Source organism: Clavelina lepadiformis, chromosome 7, assembly GCF_947623445.1.
Source record: "Clavelina lepadiformis chromosome 7, kaClaLepa1.1, whole genome shotgun sequence".
Classification (NCBI taxonomy): domain Eukaryota; kingdom Metazoa; phylum Chordata; class Ascidiacea; order Aplousobranchia; family Clavelinidae; genus Clavelina; species Clavelina lepadiformis.
In genome coordinates, this window is record NC_135246.1 from 13,558,731 (window position 1) to 13,579,188 (window position 20,458).

At 36.2% G+C, this 20,458-nt stretch overlaps 2 protein-coding genes and 1 long non-coding RNA gene across 4 annotated transcripts; all 3 read right to left on the bottom strand.

The window, feature by feature from the left end:
- Window positions 1–85: 85 nt before the first annotated feature.
- Window positions 86–6,644, bottom strand: LOC143464924 (RUN and FYVE domain-containing protein 2-like). 2 transcript variants are annotated; one of them, XM_076962981.1, is made up of 15 exons: window positions 5,352–6,644; window positions 5,058–5,135; window positions 4,805–4,936; window positions 4,511–4,628; window positions 4,145–4,246; window positions 3,906–4,029; window positions 3,590–3,729; window positions 3,240–3,420; window positions 2,988–3,104; window positions 2,734–2,901; window positions 2,569–2,666; window positions 1,386–1,472; window positions 1,079–1,303; window positions 781–907; window positions 86–666 (listed from the first exon to the last, which is right to left on the bottom strand). In XM_076962981.1, exons 1-15 carry the CDS (start codon window positions 6,499–6,501, stop codon window positions 526–528), a joined length of 2,988 nt encoding a protein of 995 aa, XP_076819096.1. In that variant the 5' UTR covers window positions 6,502–6,644; the 3' UTR covers window positions 86–525. The 2 variants fall into 2 exon arrangements, with proteins under 2 accessions (XP_076819096.1, XP_076819097.1); XM_076962982.1 differs by lacking the exons at window positions 86–666; window positions 781–907; window positions 1,079–1,303; window positions 1,386–1,472 and adding an exon at window positions 1,758–2,338.
- Window positions 6,645–8,123: 1,479 nt separating this feature from the next.
- Window positions 8,124–10,667, bottom strand: LOC143464926 (uncharacterized). The gene is made up of 2 exons (XR_013118550.1): window positions 9,083–10,667; window positions 8,124–8,478 (listed from the first exon to the last, which is right to left on the bottom strand). It is a non-coding gene; the product is annotated as an uncharacterized LOC143464926 (long non-coding RNA).
- Window positions 10,668–12,289: 1,622 nt separating this feature from the next.
- LOC143465887 (uncharacterized) lies at window positions 12,290–17,007 on the bottom strand. The gene is made up of 10 exons (XM_076964407.1): window positions 16,457–17,007; window positions 16,032–16,111; window positions 15,317–15,425; window positions 15,002–15,103; window positions 14,507–14,675; window positions 14,157–14,353; window positions 13,560–13,673; window positions 13,323–13,437; window positions 13,031–13,168; window positions 12,290–12,903 (listed from the first exon to the last, which is right to left on the bottom strand). Exons 1-10 carry the CDS (start codon window positions 16,930–16,932, stop codon window positions 12,733–12,735), a joined length of 1,671 nt encoding a protein of 556 aa, XP_076820522.1. The 5' UTR covers window positions 16,933–17,007; the 3' UTR covers window positions 12,290–12,732.
- Window positions 17,008–20,458: the final 3,451 nt, after the last annotated feature.

The window sequence follows — 20,458 nt, forward strand, 5'->3', positions numbered from 1 at the left end:
TTTCTCTCCAAACATTCTACCTCTGTTTCACAAAAGCCAGTCTAATTTGCAAACGCTGTCGTCAGAGTGAGTTACGGTATCATAATTTCAACAATATTCTTTGTATTTCATAATCACCCAGACAAGAGCAACGATACCTGGCAAAAACACTAATAACGAGTCGATGATAAATCGGCAACAAACTATTAAACTTATCAAGGCGATTAAAAAGAAAAGTTTACAGTCAGAGTTCAAACTCTCCGCTTGTAGTTTATTTATGAATAAAACCTACAACAACACGCGCATTCACAGCGCAATTGCACTTAAGTTTAATATGATCGGTAGCAGGATAAATGCACTTTAGCCGCTATAGGAGCCGCACCTTTCGAAGAAATAACGATAACAGAAATTTTGCCGTAATGTAATGTAAATTATTCTCAAGAAAAAAAAAAAAAAAAAAAAAAATGAAAAACAGTGACGATAAGACTGAGCCAATGGCATAAATGATACGAAACGTCTTTTGTCGTGTACGATGTATTTAATCAGTTAAGTGCCGGCAGAGAACCTTTGCAAAAGAGTTGTATGGCAAGCATCACAAACTCGGACTGGCTTGGCTGACGAGGCAAGTGGCATGGTGTTGTCGCTGCATGTGTTGCAGAATATCTGACCACAGCTCCGGCAATGATGCTGCGAAATACGTAATGTGACTGAGTAAGTGAACATACCTCAGAAAGTGCAGAAATTGAAAGTAATTTTTTCTGCAGAAAAATGTCATTAAAATTATGCAAACTGCTAGTCAACCTTTCTTCGTGAAATACTGAACGGCTTCTCGCACTGCATGCAGTTGGCCACTTGCTTGTCTTTTTCCCACGTGCTTGTGGTTATTGTCTTGTGAACTTCCTTCAAATCTCCGAGATCTTGTTTTGACCTGGAATCAAGTCAAAAAATCTTGAAATAACTGAACCAAATCAACAAATATTCACGTTTTTTCCGACAAAATATAATAAGTTTAGATACATAAATCTCGAGGACACCAGGCACGACATAAATCTCATGTGATGTGGTGTAGCTGTATGTTGTCAATTTTCAACCGCCTTACTTGCCAAGATGCCCAGCAAGGTCGTTGATCGTAAGCTCCTGCTCGTTGCACGTTTCTCTCAGGTCATCTCGCTCGCTGGTGACTTGTGTGAGCTCGTTTTTCAACGAAGACATAAGTTGGAGTTTTTCGTTCAGCATTGTAATCTCCTGCTGGTATTTTTCAACGTCCGCTTGCAGCGCTTGTCTCCACTCGCGTTCAATTTGAAGATTAGTCAAGAGGACACCTCTGTTGTTGAAGCATATATATGGTTGAGGAAACTGATTTTTGGTTTAAACATTTTTCAGATGTGTTAAGGGAGGATACCTACTTTTGTTTCTCCGAATCATCAAGCTGATAGTTATAACGATCTGCTTGCTCTCTCGCGACATTTGTTTGCTGATTTGCTTCCTCCAACCTGGGAAATTAGCACACACAAAAATGGAGGAAAGATCAAACAAAAAACAAAAGAGGGTTTTGAAACTAAAAGAACCAAAATTCAAAACAAAATTAAGAGAAGGCAAAAATTAGGTTTGGAAAATAAAACTATTAGGGTATTGCAGACACTGTATAGACTATAGAGCTTCCAACTGCTAACTGTGGTCACCTCAGACTATACACCTCTTTATACTCCCATCCCTTTTTAGCAAGATAACTTCATCAAAATGCTCATAGTTAGCTTCTATCTGCAACTCAACGTATATCAGTGGCAAGGAAGTTTATTAAACGAAAAAGGAAATCACCAGGACAATAAAGGAAATGCATGAGCACAACTAAAGCTAACATAGTAGAAATATGTTTCACATAAAATCTCAGTCAGCCAGCTGACCTTAAAATGAGTTACAATAATCACCAGAATATCTTTAGAACGAAACTAAAGCATAGAGTTGCATCATCATGCTTAGGAGGTATTGCAAAGACAAAAGAAAAATAGCAACAAAGGTGTAAAGATTACAACAAAGAAGACTTCTACTGAGTGACAGCAAAGGCGTGATTTGCTTTTTTCAATATTCTGAACACGTGTCCTTAAGTATAACTAATTTGACTATGCATTAACAGTAAAAAATAACAAACAGCTTGTCAAAAAGTGCAATTACAAAATGCTTTCAAAATTCTATTGCTTTGCACTCCATAAGCATTCCAGCCAGAGGAGATTTGTAAACTGGCAGGCTTTGTTGACTCAATGTGTAACTAAAGTTGGCCTGAAATTTATTGAAGACTGACCCTTAGATCCAAACTAAATCAAACCTATTTTCTTCTACTTTGTCTTGTTCCCGTTTTACTCTAGATATGAGAGGGACGAGGGTATAAAACAAAATAAGAGGAAAAAGAATAAAAGCATAAAAAAGTCATTAAAATAAAAGGTTTATGGTTAAATTGAAATAAAGCATGCATATCTTAAATTCTGATACCTTGATTAAGGGTGCAAGCAACAATGCTTTAAGTAATTATTGAAAACAATTAAAGACATGCAAAATTGATAAAGTTTAAACTCCATACAAGTAAACTCTTACTGTTTTTGAAGCTTAGACACCAGATTGGCCAATGCTTCTGTTTCCTTTTGGAGTTTTTCAATAGATCTATTCTTTTCTTCTTCTACAACAGTCTTTGCCTAGACAAACTGAACTTATTTGGAAATGTTACAACTTCATATGACACTGTAAATGCGGACAATATACCTGTAGCTTGTTGTAAATGTCAAGATTGATGGCTTTGACATTGTCAAGTTGCTCACGTAGTGTTATCAAACCATCTTGTTTGTCATAAATGTCTTTCTCAAGCAATTTCATTGCAAGTTCTAGTTCTTGTTTAAGTGACAGCTGAAGTTGAAGTTCCTTTTCAACATCCTGTAACAACATTTCTCATCCTGTATCAACTGCAACTTGGTTAAAATTGATTGCAAATTACAGAGCATTTGATGATAATTAATTACCATTCTCATGCGGGTTTCGTGTTTCAATTGCTTCTGGATTTGTGTGTACATTTCGTCAAGGCCAGCGCGAGACTGACGAAGTGTTTCTCTCTCAGTATCAAGATCTTTCTCACGATCCTTCATAACACACCAAAATGATTTTTAATATTGCAGCATGCAGCAGTTCACACTTGATATTAACCTCACACATTCCTCCAAACAAAAGATTACATAAAAAATCGCCCCACTTATATTATATCACACCCACGTTACCTGTAAAGTCTTCTGGTGTGAGGCAGTGATGTCAACCTTTTCACTTTGAAGTCTCTCCTTATCACTTTTTATCGTTTCCAGCTGAATCTTGAGAGCATCGAGTTCAGTTTCCAGATTTTGATTGTTTATCTCATAATGCTCAACCTTTCTTTGTAACTCGCTGGATATTGTCTCCAAATGTCTAATAAACAGAAGGATAGCATATATACTTATTGGACAGATATTTTAAAATCTGTTTTTGAACAAAACGTGGAAATGGAGTGTAAGTTTTGTAAGACAGAAATCAATACAGTGCTCATGGTATTGTATGATAAAAAGCAGGGACAACACTTTTCAATGCTGAGCTAAACCTGTTCCTTTCTTCCAAGTAATTTTTCTGGTTGACAAGATTCTGCATCGACGTCTCTTCATGTTCTTCACTCTCATCCGGTTGGAATGCAATGTTTCTGTTGCTATCTTTCATGTACATGCTATAGTCAATTACTGTAACCTGAAAGAGTTACATTAATTAAACCAGAAATATTTGAAAATGAGTTACATATATAGAAAATAGCGGAATAAACACTAATTTACATCTTAAAAATTTGACATTGCCAAATTTTACAATTTACAAAGATCTACAAATTTACGACCAATAGTTAAAGAACCAGAAATCAAGGAAAAAACCTGATTATCTAAATCGTCGCCCTTCATACAAAGATTAGCATCAATGCAATTTAAGCCTACTAAATGCCCAGCCAAGACAACGCCTTCATCATTCATAACAAGAGCGCCTTCATCATACCATTCCCTGAAAAAAGATGTGCACATGATTATTCTACAATTGACGCATGATCTGTTTGACTGCAACTGCATATGAATTATGATAGCTGTGCAAAGATCAATAGTGTATCCGGTAAAATTACCCTAAAATAAGTTTGTTTTCGATAAAGATTTTGAAGTAATCCGCCAATTTCTTTTGCATAACTGCCAACCTCAACCATGCCCGACCACGCCCTAAATGAGTCCTGCGAAATAAATAATCATATGCGAGGTTGGGTGCAAGGTCACACAGTTTTTGCGAGAAAGTTTCATCATAACTAATCACTGAACATTGTTGAATATTTGATCAAATGATTAGACATTTATTCTGAACATAAAAGTATTAATATTACACTTCAGAAAAGCTAAATTTACTTTCAACTGTTATGTACAAGCGTACATTAAAGAATTCCAAAGCAAACCTTTTATATAATTGTATTTAAGAAGACCTATGAGGATTCAATGATTACCTAATTCCCGGTAGACTTCTAACACTGTTTGTAATTTCCATGGCATCGGGGCAAAGTTTTTCAACTGATTCAAGTGGAGGCCAAAAGTACTTGTTTTGAATGAAAAAGTTCTTTGGAGCTGAAAATGCCAACAAAATTGAATAGGGTTGCACTAAAACAATGACGGTCTTTTCTACCTAACAGTGAGCGTAAATCACCTACACGTATATACTAGCAGACCAACGTTTACAGAAATCGCAGTGTACACAAAACCGTGTGCATTACATATCAGCAAATGAATAAATTAAAACAAACCTTTTAACCCATGTCGAAGTACATATTCCAGGATAATAAAAAACTGCTGCAGAGGTTCATGGTCACTGTCAAGTGTGTGGCCTGCTGAGAGTGATGATTCAATCAAGCCTTTTATGCTTAACTTTGTCATTCCTGAAATATTCAGTTGGAAAATATTTAAGTATAACAGATCTAATTCCATTTATTCGGTAAAATTAACTAGCTTTTGAGTAGATTGCAATTCTGGATACAATAAAATTTGCCAATCAATCACCAAGCAAGTTTCTTCTTTCAACTTTCATTTCATCTTTGTTCTTGATTTGTTCCTCAACACCATTGCTTGCTGCTTCATCTAAACAAAACAATAGGTTAAAATAAACTGTTTAAAATTGTTGAAAAACTTAGTTCCGAACTTAGAAAATTTACAAATGGTTGTTGGTTGTTTTACAAGTAACTTTCTCGGGCAAACACACATACACACACCTCTTAAAAGAACACAAAAACTTGCAGGTAATTGTCTAATGAAAAAAGGGTATATTCAAATAAAAACAAGTACGGTAACTATCACCTTCTAAAGTACTAGCAACCAAGGCACAAGGAGGAACAATGTCATCACAAATTTCTTTCAAACACAACCAGTCTCCATCAACAGTTACCCTAAAATTGCACAGGTAAAGAGTTTCCATTGCCTTCAAAGTCTCGCTATTAGTATCACTGTATCTGCATGATGCGTCTGCTCCGTCTGTTAAACTGGGTACAGGAGAGACTGGTTGAGCAAAAACATTATCCATTTCCCCAGAATTTGCATCTCCCCAAAATGTTGGTGGACTCGATGGAAACACAGAGAAAGAAGCAAGTTGATCTTCATTTAATTGTTCGCACAGGTTAATATCACTTGGGCTGGCCATAGAATTCTTAGGCACAAGTTGAAGTTGAGTATCCCATTGATCTGACATTCCGAAGCGAAGTGGATAAAGATCATCTTCTGTCAAGCCATTTTTTTCATCATCTTGCTTTACTTTTTTTGGTGCTAATGCGTGCTCCCTCCTCTCATCGAACACCATGTCTTGTCGATTGCTCCTAATTGCTAATTTCATTGCCTGCTTCATTTCCCTTGTTTTCTTGTTGGACTGAGCTTCAGAAAGAACTTTGTCTTCGCCGATGCTATTTGTGCGGTTCCTTGACCCATATTTGGCTTTAAAACGCTTCATATATTTATCAAAAAAGTATCCGCCGCTACTACGATTGCTTGTCTTTCTCTTCTTCGGCTCTCTCATGGGAACAGGAATGGGGGACGAACTCAACTGGTTGACTTTCGCATCAGAATGGGAACTTGTCACTTGGCAACTACGTGATCTTGGAATAAACGACGGCATGGAAGTATCTATCCTAGACGAGCTATCTGATAAAATGCTGTGTGGTCTTACACTTCTGCTGCCAGTGCATTTTCCAGGACTAAAGTCACTCAGCTGCTGAGTGGTGGGCAACACGCCGCAAAATGAAAGTTTCCAGCCATCACCCTTTTCTTCTATAGCACTCATTGACCTTGGAATAAATTCTTCGGGTTTAGAAGCTTCTGGAATATTACACATAGATCTAAAGACGCAACTTCTATGTCTTGTTTCATTAGGCTGAAAGGAGTTTTCTTCTTGTTCGGTGGGAGAAAGATAGGGATGATGCTTTCCAGCTGAGTTGGATATTTTTCTGACAACAGGCATTTTGGTAACAGAAACATAAAACAAAACAATACAGAAAGGAAAATAAAAACTGTACTAAAAACGGCCTAGAGCAAACCCAGACAAAAATTCACTTGTAGGATTTTAATCATCTTGTGGTTTCTCTATGGACAACAAAACATATTTTGTAAACACATCTGCTTCTCAAACATACTAAACCAACTGAAGCCCAGCCAACGTTCAAGCGACACTTCTAAAATCAATAGAATCATTTTTCCGCTTCTCCATTCTGCAACAGACATCCAATCAATATGGTGCAACTGATAAATTATTTATCAAGACAAAAACTCCTTCTTCAACTGAACATTTGCTGCTATGGCTTGAAGTATGAGCAACCAACAGCATCAACAACTAGTTACTGCTGTGCATTGATTTTTATTTCTTGTTTAAACACTGTGTGAGGTATTAGTGGAACTTTTACCCAATTCTAACTTGGCAAATTGATTTTTCTTATTTCTGAATTAATCAAAGCTCTTTTACTAACAATATCTTTTCAACTGAACAAATGGCTTTATTATTTCTAAATGAACACAAATACCTACAAATATTACAGGTAGAGCATTTCACACAAAAACTTTGCTCACATAAAAGCGAACAGTGAAAGTATAACAGAAACTTACATTACCAGATTACCGCAAATATATAGAGAAATCATTTAAATTTTCTACAATATTTATGATGGAGTGAAAATTATCAATGACAGTTAAACCTTGTACAGTGCTGGGACTGTTATTAAAGTCTGATGATGCATTTCAGTGAACAATTTTTGCAAAATTGGTTGCTGATGACTTAACATACAGTTAATATAGTTCAATATAACAATATAGTATTATATAACAATATAATATAACAATATAGTTCAGGTAGGGTTGAATCGTATTTTACATAACAAATGGTAGCAATGACAATGAGTGCCACAAAACCACACATAAGTATTGTATTGGTAAAAAAGTTGATATGTTTTGATCATTGTTTGTTTCAAGGCCAAAAACAGGTCAAATAAAAAGGATTTTTGTCTACTTGTGATTTTTTTTGTCTACTCATGCTGCAGGTTCCTGAATTTGTTATACGACTTACTTTAATTTTCAAAACACAACAAAGACATAAAACCACACCGTCAACAAGAGCAGTTCATACAATGAGTGCCTTTTGCTGCTGATGTGATACTTTTATCTTTGTTGTCTTATGTATAATATTGCTGTAATGCACATTTTCAATGTTTTCTGGCAATAGTTATGATCTGGTTATCCTTACTGCTATGTTTGAGAATGTTTGGTCCTCTGCATCAGCACAAACTTTCGTTTGCAGTTTATGGCAAAAAATAAAACGTATGAGAGGTTATTGTACCAACACATCAAACACAAGTTGTTGAAATTAGAATTATACAACACCAGTAAACTAAACAATTCATCCTTGTTTTCTGGAGATATCTGGTGTTTTAAAATTGCTCCGAAATTACAATTTAGAAAAAATGTTTTATTCTAGATGTGATGATAGTGAGTAGTTGATAGATGATAGTGATAGTGTATTTTTTTCAGCTTGTGATGTTAATAAGTAGTAATAACTTCATAAATTTTATACGCACTCATTTAACAAATGTTGTGGCAAGGTGGGTCGTCAGTATGCCAGTTTTTCACGCCATTGCACAAGATGGCTTTAAACCACAGTCACTAACTGGCTTCTAGGCAAAATATGTGCACATGTATAAGAGTGTGGGTGTGTAGCTTTACGAGTATACGTACACTGTTTCTGCATTTATCCACTTACCTGTGTGGAAATAGCAATTGATAATTTGCATTTCTTAACACTTCATGCATGCAGATTTGAGTAGACAAACTTATGATTGAACAAACGTGCCATCACACATTCTACTTTCTTCTTTATCCTTGCGTGCACTCAAACATAACAATCATGTGCTTTGCACTTGACCGGTTGCTTCTTCAACACAGCGTCTGTAACCTGCCTCATGATGATGTACTTTTCAGTGAAGTAAATATTATCGTTTTGCTTCCTGATAAAAGTTCCCAAGCCAAAACAATACCCATAAGGAAGCAGTCATTGTTAAAGTAGAAACATTTACGGTTATGTTTGACAGAAAAAAGTTGGAAATGCTAAATATTTTGCATGGCAATAAAACCAAATTATAAAATTGTACTCAAGTTGCTCTAACAGGGTGGTATATTTTGTTAAATAAATACAAAAAAGCATGTTATAGCTTCATGCTTTCAAGACCTTCAAAAATTACTCAAATTCTAGATTTATTTTAAGTATTCAAGAATACCTAAATATTGTGGAATGCTGATCCCTAATTTTCATTACGGTTCTAATAGACGTGCAATACGTATCATCATTAAATCATTGTGGTAAATGGTAGCACCAAGAGCAATCTTTCGTTCAATACAGTTAGAAAACTGATGCTTCACTTATTTGTAATTAACAATGACCAAAATGAGCACCATAACTGGAAAGATACAGCCACAATAACAATTATGCAATAATGAATAAACATATAGGCTACATATCTGTCTACATGCAGCATGCCTATCATAAATTAATAGCTTACCGGTTGGTGTAGGTGTGAGCAAATCTTTTGAAGTTGATCGCCTTGTAAACGACTTCAAACTCATTAATGAGGATGAAAAAATAGATGGAAATGCAATGCTGCCTGTTCTTGATGATTCTGGTGTCGAAGCTGTGATACTTTCCAGCTCCGGTGTTGTCGGAGTGGTAGCCTCGCTACTCTGTTTTCTTAAATTAAGTTGCAAGTCATCTAGTTTGGCAAGGCTGGATTCTGAATCTGATTCCATTTCAAATTAACAAGAATATGGTTTGTCTGCAATACATTATAACTAATTGAAAACACTAACAGGTTATCTGAAGATCAGCATATCCGACTTTCAGTTATATAATATAATATTAAAATTATTCACAGTTCAAACTAAGTTTATATACAATATATATCACATAAATAGATATTGCAAATTGCAATATTGTAGAGAGCGTATATAGAACATTCAAGAAAACATAATTTGTCAGCTGGGATGGCGTGTGCTTACAGTTATTAATAAACGAACCAGGCAGTGGCGACTTGTACACAGGGGCTGCAATCCCTCTTGTAACATTTTTTCAAGGCAAATAACACAAAACCCTAACACGTTTTAGTTTTGAATTCTTGCTTCAAAGCGCTCATTATTTTCTACTGTATTTATTTTTTAATTGTTAGCACTTGGGGTTATGCCTGAATCTGATTAGGTTTGTTGTTATTCTTTAACTCGCAGAGGGGAAATGCCCTATTAGCTAAATACCATATTTTCTAACCAAGGCTATAGTCATGATTGTTTAAATAGTTAGAACAAAGGACCTGGTTGGAAAGTATGGCAGTTTTCAACAAGAAATCATGTGTGCAACAACGCCAATTTTTGCATGATGGTGTGGGGCACAACAAAGCCTCAATTCTTTGTTTATTTATTATGAATTGGCGCTCAAACAACCAGCTTTTCTTTGCTTGTTCGCTATATATCGGTAAGAAAATAAAAACTTTCTGTGTGCAAATAGGTGTGTGTGAATGAAACAAGGAATTGTAGTTAATGCGGTAATACTGCCGGTAATAACTAGGCTACGTTATCTGTCATACATAGAATCTCTGTGGTGTAGGCTTACTAGCCTATTCAAGTTATAAGATGGGATGTAGCCTACATACAATACTGGTTATAATGGAGTAATATTAGCTTTAGCCTATCGTACTGCCCATAACTACAGAACTGAACATGCTCAATGCTCATGCATCATAGGCCTATACGCCTTATGGCTAATCGACGTAGAAAATTACTTAGCATTACACTGTTCAGCTGTTATAGGCCTATGATGTGAATTAGTACAAAAACAGTGGTGTGGTAGCTGCATGATGCACGAGATTCATCAATGCAGTGACCTGCCCACTGAGTTCATTAACGCTATACAGGCCTAGCCTAACTAAGCTACGCTAGATTAATTTTAATATAAACGCTTTCTGGACTAGATAACCGTGCTATCTGTCCATCGTTGTAGCATAACTGTAATTTACACCTTGCTGCCTTACACGTTTCAAGCCATGCACCTCAAGGCTTTCCATGATTTGCCTTTTTTTTCGTTCGTTGATTGTTTGACCAGTCTACAACGAGGTTAACAGTTTAGTATCATACTTTTTGCTACCCACAGTCAAAGGCAAAAAAAATAAACAATACAACACAAAAAAGTATAATCGTACTCGGTAACTATTAGGCTAGCCTAGCCTTCTGACCAAATCAACTGACCGTATCATAAAACGCAGAGTTTCAGATTAGGGAATTTTACATAATGATAACAGTCCAAAACAAAAAAGGAAATACAGCATGCTATTCTGGAAAACCTTAGCCACGGTGAAAACCGTTACATTATATAGTATGCTGTATATCAGGGCTTCTCATACTTTTTAGTTTTACGAACCAATTTTAGAAAAGAAATTTGTATACGACTGCTTGATGGGTAGACTACACATTAAAGATATTAAAACAATACACGTCTAATTACAAACCTCAAGTGGTGTTTTTGTCTCTGGCAAAATCATACAAATGCACGCAATCCATCAAAGTACAGTAGCTGTAGTCTACACTGTAGACTCTACAGTCTACAGTAATGAAAGAACCGCACAATGGAAAAAAAAAGCGAATAAAAAATTAACAAAAAAAAATTCAATATATTTAAATTAAATTTGTTTCACGACCCAAAAATTACATTTTGCGACCCCAAACATGTTCGCGACCTACAGTTTGAGAAGCCCTACTGTAGATCAAGGAGTCGAACCACAGTGGAAAATGGTTTAACTTCGGTTCAGATTTTACAAAATTTTACTTTCCCGGTTCTACTTCGGATCAGGTTTGCACCAGGTAGGCCTACACCTATTCATTCCGTTCCGGGTTTAGGTTCAGCAAATGTGCTAATACATATGGTTCGCTCCAGGTTCAAATGACATTATCCAGCTAATAATTTTTAAGTTCTTCAACTACACAACCCAATTAACAATTTGTTAGCTCAAAGAATTTCATCATAAGTGGGTAGGCTTATTTTTTAGTTTAGGTTTACTACGTTTTGAAATAATCAAAGAAAACACGACACGAAATTATTATAGCTTAGTGAAAAAGTGGTTACAGTTGAGAAAGGTTCGACTCCGGTTCGGGGTTTTTCTCTTAGTCTTTAATGGTTCAAATTTGGTTTGAGTTCAGAAAAAATTGATATATTGGGTTCTGCTTCCGGTTCAGTTTTCAAAAAACACAGGTTTAAAGGTTCAAATTCAGTTCCGGTTCGACACGCTGCTGTAGGTACTGCATTTACGTTCTAAACTTAACTACTTCCATTAAAACAAAAATGGGCGATGTTATTATTTAATCGCTGTTTCTTATAGTTACCCTCTACCCATCACAAGCATTTGAACTTCAGTTAGTTAAATTTCCCGTGACAGCAAACTTAATTATAGTCTTTTCAATCTCCAAAGTCAACGACTCCGATTGTAACATCGGCGAAGGCATCCAGTAATGCTGTCGTCTCAATGCGCACTGGCAATGCGTTAAAACGGTACTTTCCTTTCGAAATATTATGCTGGGAGCATAGAGTATTAAACATTTAATACTATGCTACTGTGCAAATCCTCCATGCTACTGAGTAGCCTACACCATGTAGTCTGCTGTCGGCCAATCATTTTGATTGAAATGTTTGCATAATAAACTAACTAGTTTTCATAAACCACACTAAAGGCTAATGATCATTCGTTTATAAATACGAACAGAACAAAAATTTCTGGAATTTTATTAAAAACATCAAGTAAAAACTATTTGAAATTTTATAAATTATAAATAACATTAAGCATATAAATATTCTAAAGATATCCAGGTTTGAAATTGCTAATTGAAAACAATGGAATTTTTGACTTGCATTTTATGCGTATAGCCTATCTTTAAATAATTGAGGTTTGTTTTGTATAGGCCTATTGCCTTCAAAAGCCGAGGAAAACAAAGTCGTCGTCTTTTTAAAAGGCGACTGCAAAGCTTTGGTAAAGTGAAAGTAGAGGTAAAAAATATGGTAAGTGCCCTTCCCAGTAAATGTTTCTATTTTTGACATAATTCAAACACCTAAAATGTCAACAAGTTGGATACCGAACGCCAAAGACAAATTCTTCATAAAAACAATTACTAAATGACTTCATGCTTCGTTTAGTTTTGTTGGCATTGACCACGATCGATCTCGAAGATTTCCATTCGATTGAAAATCTCGCCGTCGAACACGACGCAAAAAGCGCAAAACAGTTTTTCTGAAACTCTTTTTTCTCGACATTTCCTTTTTTACGTGTGGGTTGATCACAGGCGATAATTTCTGCAAAAAAAATATAAAAAATTAGCAATCGTTGCATTGTGTTTGTCGGAATGTAGAGATAAAAATATATTTTTTGTTTTGTTAGTTTTTAAATGGTTTATAATAACGACTGTTGATGAAAAAATACCGGCGATGCGTTTGGCTGCGCCGTAGCGCCACCTTCCGTCTCGTTCTGTTTGTTTGGCTTTTTTCCTCTTCTGCTTAAAGTTCTTGTAAGACGTTTCTTGATTGTGTTGAACTTATCAATTGCCGTATCTCCGTTCGCCTTTTAGGTAAATCATGTTTCTATTAGAACTAATATCTACTATACACATTCATTGGTAGCAGTAAACTGTAGTTTTATATTGAATGGTACGATGGGTAAAGTCTGCAAACCAAATAAATTCTTTTTGTTAGCTACAACGTAACCTATTACTCACATTAGATGGATGATAGATGTCACTCGCGCTTCGAACCACCCAGCGTCTTTTCTTTCTTGGTCTCGTCCCAGCGTAGCTTACCGGAATATACTCCAGAAAGTCTTCTTCGTTGTAACTGTAATGATAAAAAATATGTTTGATCACAAACAAGAATTCACAAAAGAATTATTTAACGCACTGAAATGCTCGGCACTAAATTTGAGTATTTCAAACATAATACGGTATCTAGACTAATACCTTTCGTCGGATACATCTAAAATACTGGAATACAACGTGTTAAGCCGTTCACGTGACGAGTAAGCGGAGTCGATTGTGTAGCTGGAATGAGTTGACCTGCTGTTAAGCGAGTTCCTATAAAAGATGAGCTGTTTAATAAAACGGAAATGATTTGTGTCACAATATTGATGCCCTTAAATTTCTGCACAAAACATTCCCATCGGCAACTTTCCTAAAACTTTCTAAAAAAATTTTCGATTACAATTTACAACTGTCTGTGTGGGTCTACACTTTACATTTTTGGACCTATGGACTTACAACGCCGTCATTATAGGCTTATTATTATTCAACATTTCAATACTTGCTAACTACAACGTCTTTAACTTTTTGAAACAACTGAAAAACTACAGCAGAACTTTCTACAGTAGACTAAATAAGATTTTTTCTATGCCTGTCTGTGCGGACTATTTTTTTCTGACTTGGACAGAGTTTAAGGTATAACACCGGAAAAAAAAGATAACTAACCGAAGAAACATACATGCTAACGTCGATAGATTTTATACATTTACGATATACGGCATACGCTAACATGTACGTGTACTTTAATTGATAACTTACATATAATTGTTTTCAGGCTGCATTTGTTCAGTTTGAGTGCCAGCAGGTTGCTCGTCCACCGTTGTTAAAATTGATTTATTTTGTGTCACGCTTTTTTGCGTCATTTCTGGATCACGAGCTTCAGTAACAGTGTTTGCGCAACAATTTCCTGCTCGAAGAACCTCCTGGTTTTCGCAATCGCTTTTCAGCTGTTTCTCCTGCGTAAAACGGTCATTGATAGTTTAAAACGCTACTTCAAATCAATACTTGCCATATATGGAGAACAGTTTGACGACGAAATATGCAAGCCAGCTACTTTGATTAACCCTCATGTAAAGCTTTGACAGTAAACAACATTGTCGGGCGTTTACCTGCTGCGAATAGTTGCCTGAATCGTCTTGACCTAACTCAGCAGTCTCGCTGTCATCATAATCATCATCATCAAGCGTGTTCAAACTTTCAAGCGTACGTGTTCGTCTCAAACAACCTTCAGCCGAATAAGTGGACAGCAGCTCTGTACTCCAGCCCAAGCTCTGTGACCTGTAAAATTGTAATATTTCTATAGCCAAACAGTAATATTGCCAACTTTGTCCTATGGCTAAAAAAAACATTACTATGCGCTCTATGTATATATCCTATACCGTGAACGGACACTTCGTGTAATAAGTCACTGTAGGAAAACACACGACACAATAAAGCCTGATTTCCGCGCTGGCGTTTATAGACTGACAAATAGGCCAACAGCGCATATGAAAAAGCCAACGTTAGCATGACACGCATATAGACTCATCGCATATACTCATATCATAAACGTGGTGTTTACAGATTGCCAGTCAGTTCAACTCCTTAATAGGCTAAGGTCTTACCTCTTATCCAGGTCATCCGGACATTGCTGCCAATTTTCTTCGCTTTCGTCAGTTTCTTCGATGCATGAAAGGGTTGGAATGAACTGTGTGGGGTAGTCATACCTTTGAAAATATTCACACGTCAAATCTGAAGCAGTTGACTATAAATACTACGGAGCGAGTAATGACATGGTATACGAAGGTCACCAAAATACCAAACACTATGTCGACAACAGGACTACGGCCGCCTCTTTCGGTTTGATGTGAATTTATCCTAACCTGGTCTCACGCAAAAGTAGAAAGTATAAAAATCAAGTTTAATTTTAAAATACTCACTGTTGAACTACGTCATTATCAACCAGGCAGTGATTCGGCGCATTTAGGGTTCCGTTTACGTCAAAGGGCTGATAATCGACCCAATCCTGCACCCGTATTGAGATCGGCACTGTGAGAAAGAACAAGAACTGATTGATATCGCCTCTTAATGGCACCGAATGCTACTTCAAATTAAAACTCGATCAATCTTGATTAATCCGGTAATACATTGTGCCAAATTGAAACAGATTGTGCTGCATGGAATGTACAAAGGGTTTAAGCGCCCTTTGTATTTTGGCGCCGCCACCTTTACAGGACTCTGCAATTGCTAATGCGAGATATGGAGCTAATTTTTTTCGCAACCGGTATCAAAATTATAAACATGATATTGATAACTAATAGCAATAACTAGCAGTAGTTCATGTATTTTGTACCTTATTTAATTACACTATATTATGCTTAAAACAGCTGAGTTTACAACTTATCCTTTCTGTTGGTCTTTTTATATTTTCTACCTAAATAAGGATTTCATATTAGCTACAATTGTCAGACATTATATTAAAAATGCAATTTCTAGAAATCCCCATCAGTTGATACATTTTGATGAAGAAACGAATTAATTAGGTTGGTGCCTAAAAATCTAAATTTACATCACTTGCGTTGTGCCGCCGTTAAGTGATTGTCTGCCAGAAGAATTTCGCCGAATGTGGCAAAACATATCAAAATTTTAACTCACCAATCTTTGACGTGAGACTTGGCTTACATTTCGGGTTGTTATCTTGCTCGTGGTTGGCAGAGAGCAAACATCCTTCGTCCCTGTAGAAAAAGTTATTTTTTAATTTGGTCGATAAAAACCCTGTTTTTCTACACACGTGGACATTATTTTGGTCGCATGAGAAGCTGTTGCCCAATACTGTACTAGCAACATTAGATATACCAATGATTAATCGCAATAAACATAAATGAAACACATAATGTATTACGGCAGACAGCAAATGAAACGTATTTCCTTGTGTATACATCCGTTGCGTAACTCGAAAATCATTTGTGTTTACAAAACAAACGAGTCTAGGTATGCATGTAACTGCAATCAAGCATGTTTCTTTTACAGGAAATTAAAATACTAAAAATTATAACTTGCTATAATAATGAGTCACTTACTTGATTGAAGATCTTTCTAAACAGTTGGTAGTGTCTATTGAGCAAGTGTTTTTTTTCGACGCTAAACATTCAAGAATTGGTTTGCTGCTTTCATGAACTGATTGATTTTTGGAATTATTACATTCGCCATTAACAGACGTTCGTGTCAAATTATAATTGAAACGTGCAAAATATTCATGCTGGTCATTCCCTGGCTTGCTGTTCGCTAATTTGTCTTTGCAGATTTCACGATTTGTATCGTCATGTGTTTCCTTGGATTCGTTCCCAGCAGTTTCGTCTTTTGACAACACCATGGTATTTTTTGCTTTGTCCGTTAATTCCATGTACTCAAAGCTTCTTCTACGCTGCAGTTGTTCCGCTTTCGACTTCACCGAAGGAGCCGAGATGAAATTAAACAGCAGGGTCATGTAAATATCTTGTTTGCTTTTCCTCTCCATCGTCAATGATTTTTCGATCGCGCACTTGTGGGTGATCATTTACTATTACACTTTTGCGCTTTTTGTAGTTAATAAACTTATCACAAACTTAAGTCATTCTATTACAAAATATATACAAAATGAAATATTATCCCGTTTCAACCAAAAATATCCACAAAATACCTGTAAGCAAAAGGCTTGCGTTGCACAGAGCCTGTTATCACACTTGCTGTCACTGGCTATAAAGACTAACCTGTTTTGATTAAATGTATTGTTCAGTATACGCTCAGTATTACTCATCGGACCTGTTTTCCAGTTCAAATGGTGATGAAGTAGTTTGATTTGCGTTTAAATACTCACAATCTGAATGACTTCAACAAGCTGCAATATTATATGATATCTGACCTTTCCCACGTGTACCTCTTTACAACAACACTGATGGAAGGGAATGGCCTGTGTCGCGTCAATTTGCTGCCTGAAGCTTCGAAATGCGCACACGCTAACTCCTCCTAATCACCCGTTTTGTACATTGGCTTTTCGGGCATTCGAAAATGCGAACCACAGTCGATTTTACCCAGAAGTAAACGATATGACGTATTCTGATGCGTTGTGACGTATACTATCATTACATTCGATCTAAAATTGTTCACAGTTTCTCACGATTTTCTCACTAAGTTTATTTTCTTGGGTTTTTCTTGAAAATCTTGCTTTCTTTCTAACGCCCGTCGCAACTTCCCTGAAATCACTCTACCGCGTCTGATACATTATCTTATAAGGAAGCTTATAATGTTATTGATACGAGTTTCCTTGGCCAAAAGTATAGGGAAGTGAAAGAAAGCAACCGTCGAAATTGTGCATTACAAAAAACTACTCGATTGATCTGGACGATTATGTCTTTCCTTATGAGGACTAAATACAGAAAAAGTTAAATTATTTCGCGTATGCAATAATAATTTTTGATCTTTTCTTGGCATCGGTCTCTTTTCGAAAAGTTCCTCATAGCTGAAAACAATTATAAGTTCTATGCTTAACAATTTAGGTTTAGATGGCCATGCTAACCTACCATCTTATATCACGATTATATTGTTACTATCTTGAATGTTTAAAGCCCTTGGGCTTTGCTGCTTTTTCCTGCTCTTCGATTGTTCGTGAGCATGTGTTTTGTTGTGCTATAACTACAACGGCTAGCATCGCAACTTTCGCTTCACACAGTCAATGGCGAAAAATAAACAACACAACAATACAATACACTAGAATACTAGATGACTTACCATCCAATGACCGATTAAATTTCCATATATCAATATATGTAACTGGGAAGGCATTTGCACAATATACGCTACTTCCGATTGTAAAACCTAACTCTATGTATGTGATTGCATTTGAGTGCAGATGTAGTTAAAAATGGTTCAATCGTGTTCCTATTGACATTATAACCTAACGACATGGAAATTGTCTATTTACCAGTGAGGTTAAACAAACGTCACGTTTGTGGCTTTGCTTCCGGCTCATTTCCTTTTTGCTTCTTACGGAAGTGCCCAAGAAAGTGTAATTTATACTTGTTCGTATATGGGTTACGAAAGCGTTTTGCTTATCTCACATATCTGTGATATTTAGTTTAGTTATATCAACTGCAATTCAATAAAATTGCTAGAGTTATATACAGAATTATTATAGTGTACTGTGTGCTACCTTATGAACTTGTGTACAAGATTGTACTCAACACTTTCTCTTGCCGTAGCTTATTATTTCAATTCTAACTTAACAACTTGTAGGCTACTTCCATAGACTTTATCATATCACATACTGCAAAAAAAAGCAACGATGTTGAATTACTAAGTTTGATAATCTGTTGAGCTCTACATACATACATACAACTCTACATACTGCATGTACCTCACAGATTCTCACAGAGAGCGTTTAGGGCTGACTAAGCATTAGTCAACAGCGTTACCAAGCAAGTACCAACCGAATCCTATTTCGCTAAACAAAAATGGGTTCCTATATGGCTGAATCTAACATGATTTCCTATTCGAGCCGATTACAAAGCAATTCTACGTCACATACAGCAAATTTTTCCTCCGAGTGGTGACGTTAGTCCTCACTCAAGGGCAATTTGCGTCAGTATGGTTGACTGTATTGACAGCACTAGGTGCGCAAAAGTCACGTGCGTCCGCGGCATCATACAGGAAGTGTGAAGTGGTGATTATTCACACGATTACTGATCGCTTGGCTGTATTACTTACTCGCACTTGCTCCTTTCAATAGTTAGGACCCCAACTGATGCTGTTCTACGGCAAGCAATCGAGTGCATTGTGATCTCATTTCCGTTTTTTCGTTTCCGCAGTAGCACGCTTGTCGTGACGTCACTAAAAGCGGTTTCAATGATTTGCATGTGTGTTAAACCAATAAAAAGAAGCATTTGTCGGCGTTCGCTGTCCAGGTTGGTTCAACATTTTTTAATCAACTTCCAGATGAATAACGTGATTTCATTTTGCTTGTTACTTTAAACATTTGAAAGCATATTCTTTGACATTACTGGTCATTTCGTGGTCTCGAAAACTTATGTGCTATTACAGCCTTGTAAATGCAGTGAAACCAAATAATGAATAAAAATCATTCTGCATGATAATTACAGGTGCGTTGGTTTGATTGTCTGGAAATCTTACCACAATCATAGCGTAAGATTTCTATAATCTATCCTGTTTGACGACTATAAAAAATAACAAATATCACACTGTTTGACTGTTATAGACAACCAAATAAGGATTAGGCTACTTATCAATTGCGTAAGGTAATAAAACAAGGCGTCAAAATGTTTTGGCTGCTTGGGCAACGCGTTCGCATCATTAGCATAGGAGAATGAATTATGCATACCGGAAAAAGCAATATTTGCATCTATTTATTCATCAAAATTCAACAGTGGGCTATATGAAACAACAATGTTTTGCGCAAGCTATTAGCATATGCACATTCCAAGCGATGAAAACTATGTTCAGCACGCTCAATAGCGGAAAATGAACAACAGCTGGTTACTGCTGGTTACAATTCGTTAAACCATAGTGTTAAGCTGCTTATCATTAAGCATTGTTGATGACATGTAAAAACTAATGTTAATGGATAACGATAGCGCGATATACGTTTTGTATTCAAAACTTTTATAGAACGCCTACTCTACTGGGCAGTGTATACATGCCGAAAGTTCTATGACTAATAAATTGCTAATATGGTTTCAGTAACGAAAAAATCGCCCACGCATTATGCAACAACCATTGGCTTGATAGCAGCTGATGCCAGTAGAAAAGTCTTGTTTGACTTAATGTCAGTTAGGCTACATTCTTATCATTAACCGACACATTTTCCAGAAAAGTCATGTATTGAATGCGACAACTTGACATACGCGCAGGCTACATAAAATTACCACTAGACGGCGCAAAGAGTATAATTTTGTGCTCATTCGCCGATGCTCTGATACAAGATCTAGAATCTAGATTCTAGACTAGAGATTAGTTAAGATCAGCTAAAACTTATTTATTGTGAAATAACAGAACATACACTATTAATTGGATAGCAAGTTTTGTAATGC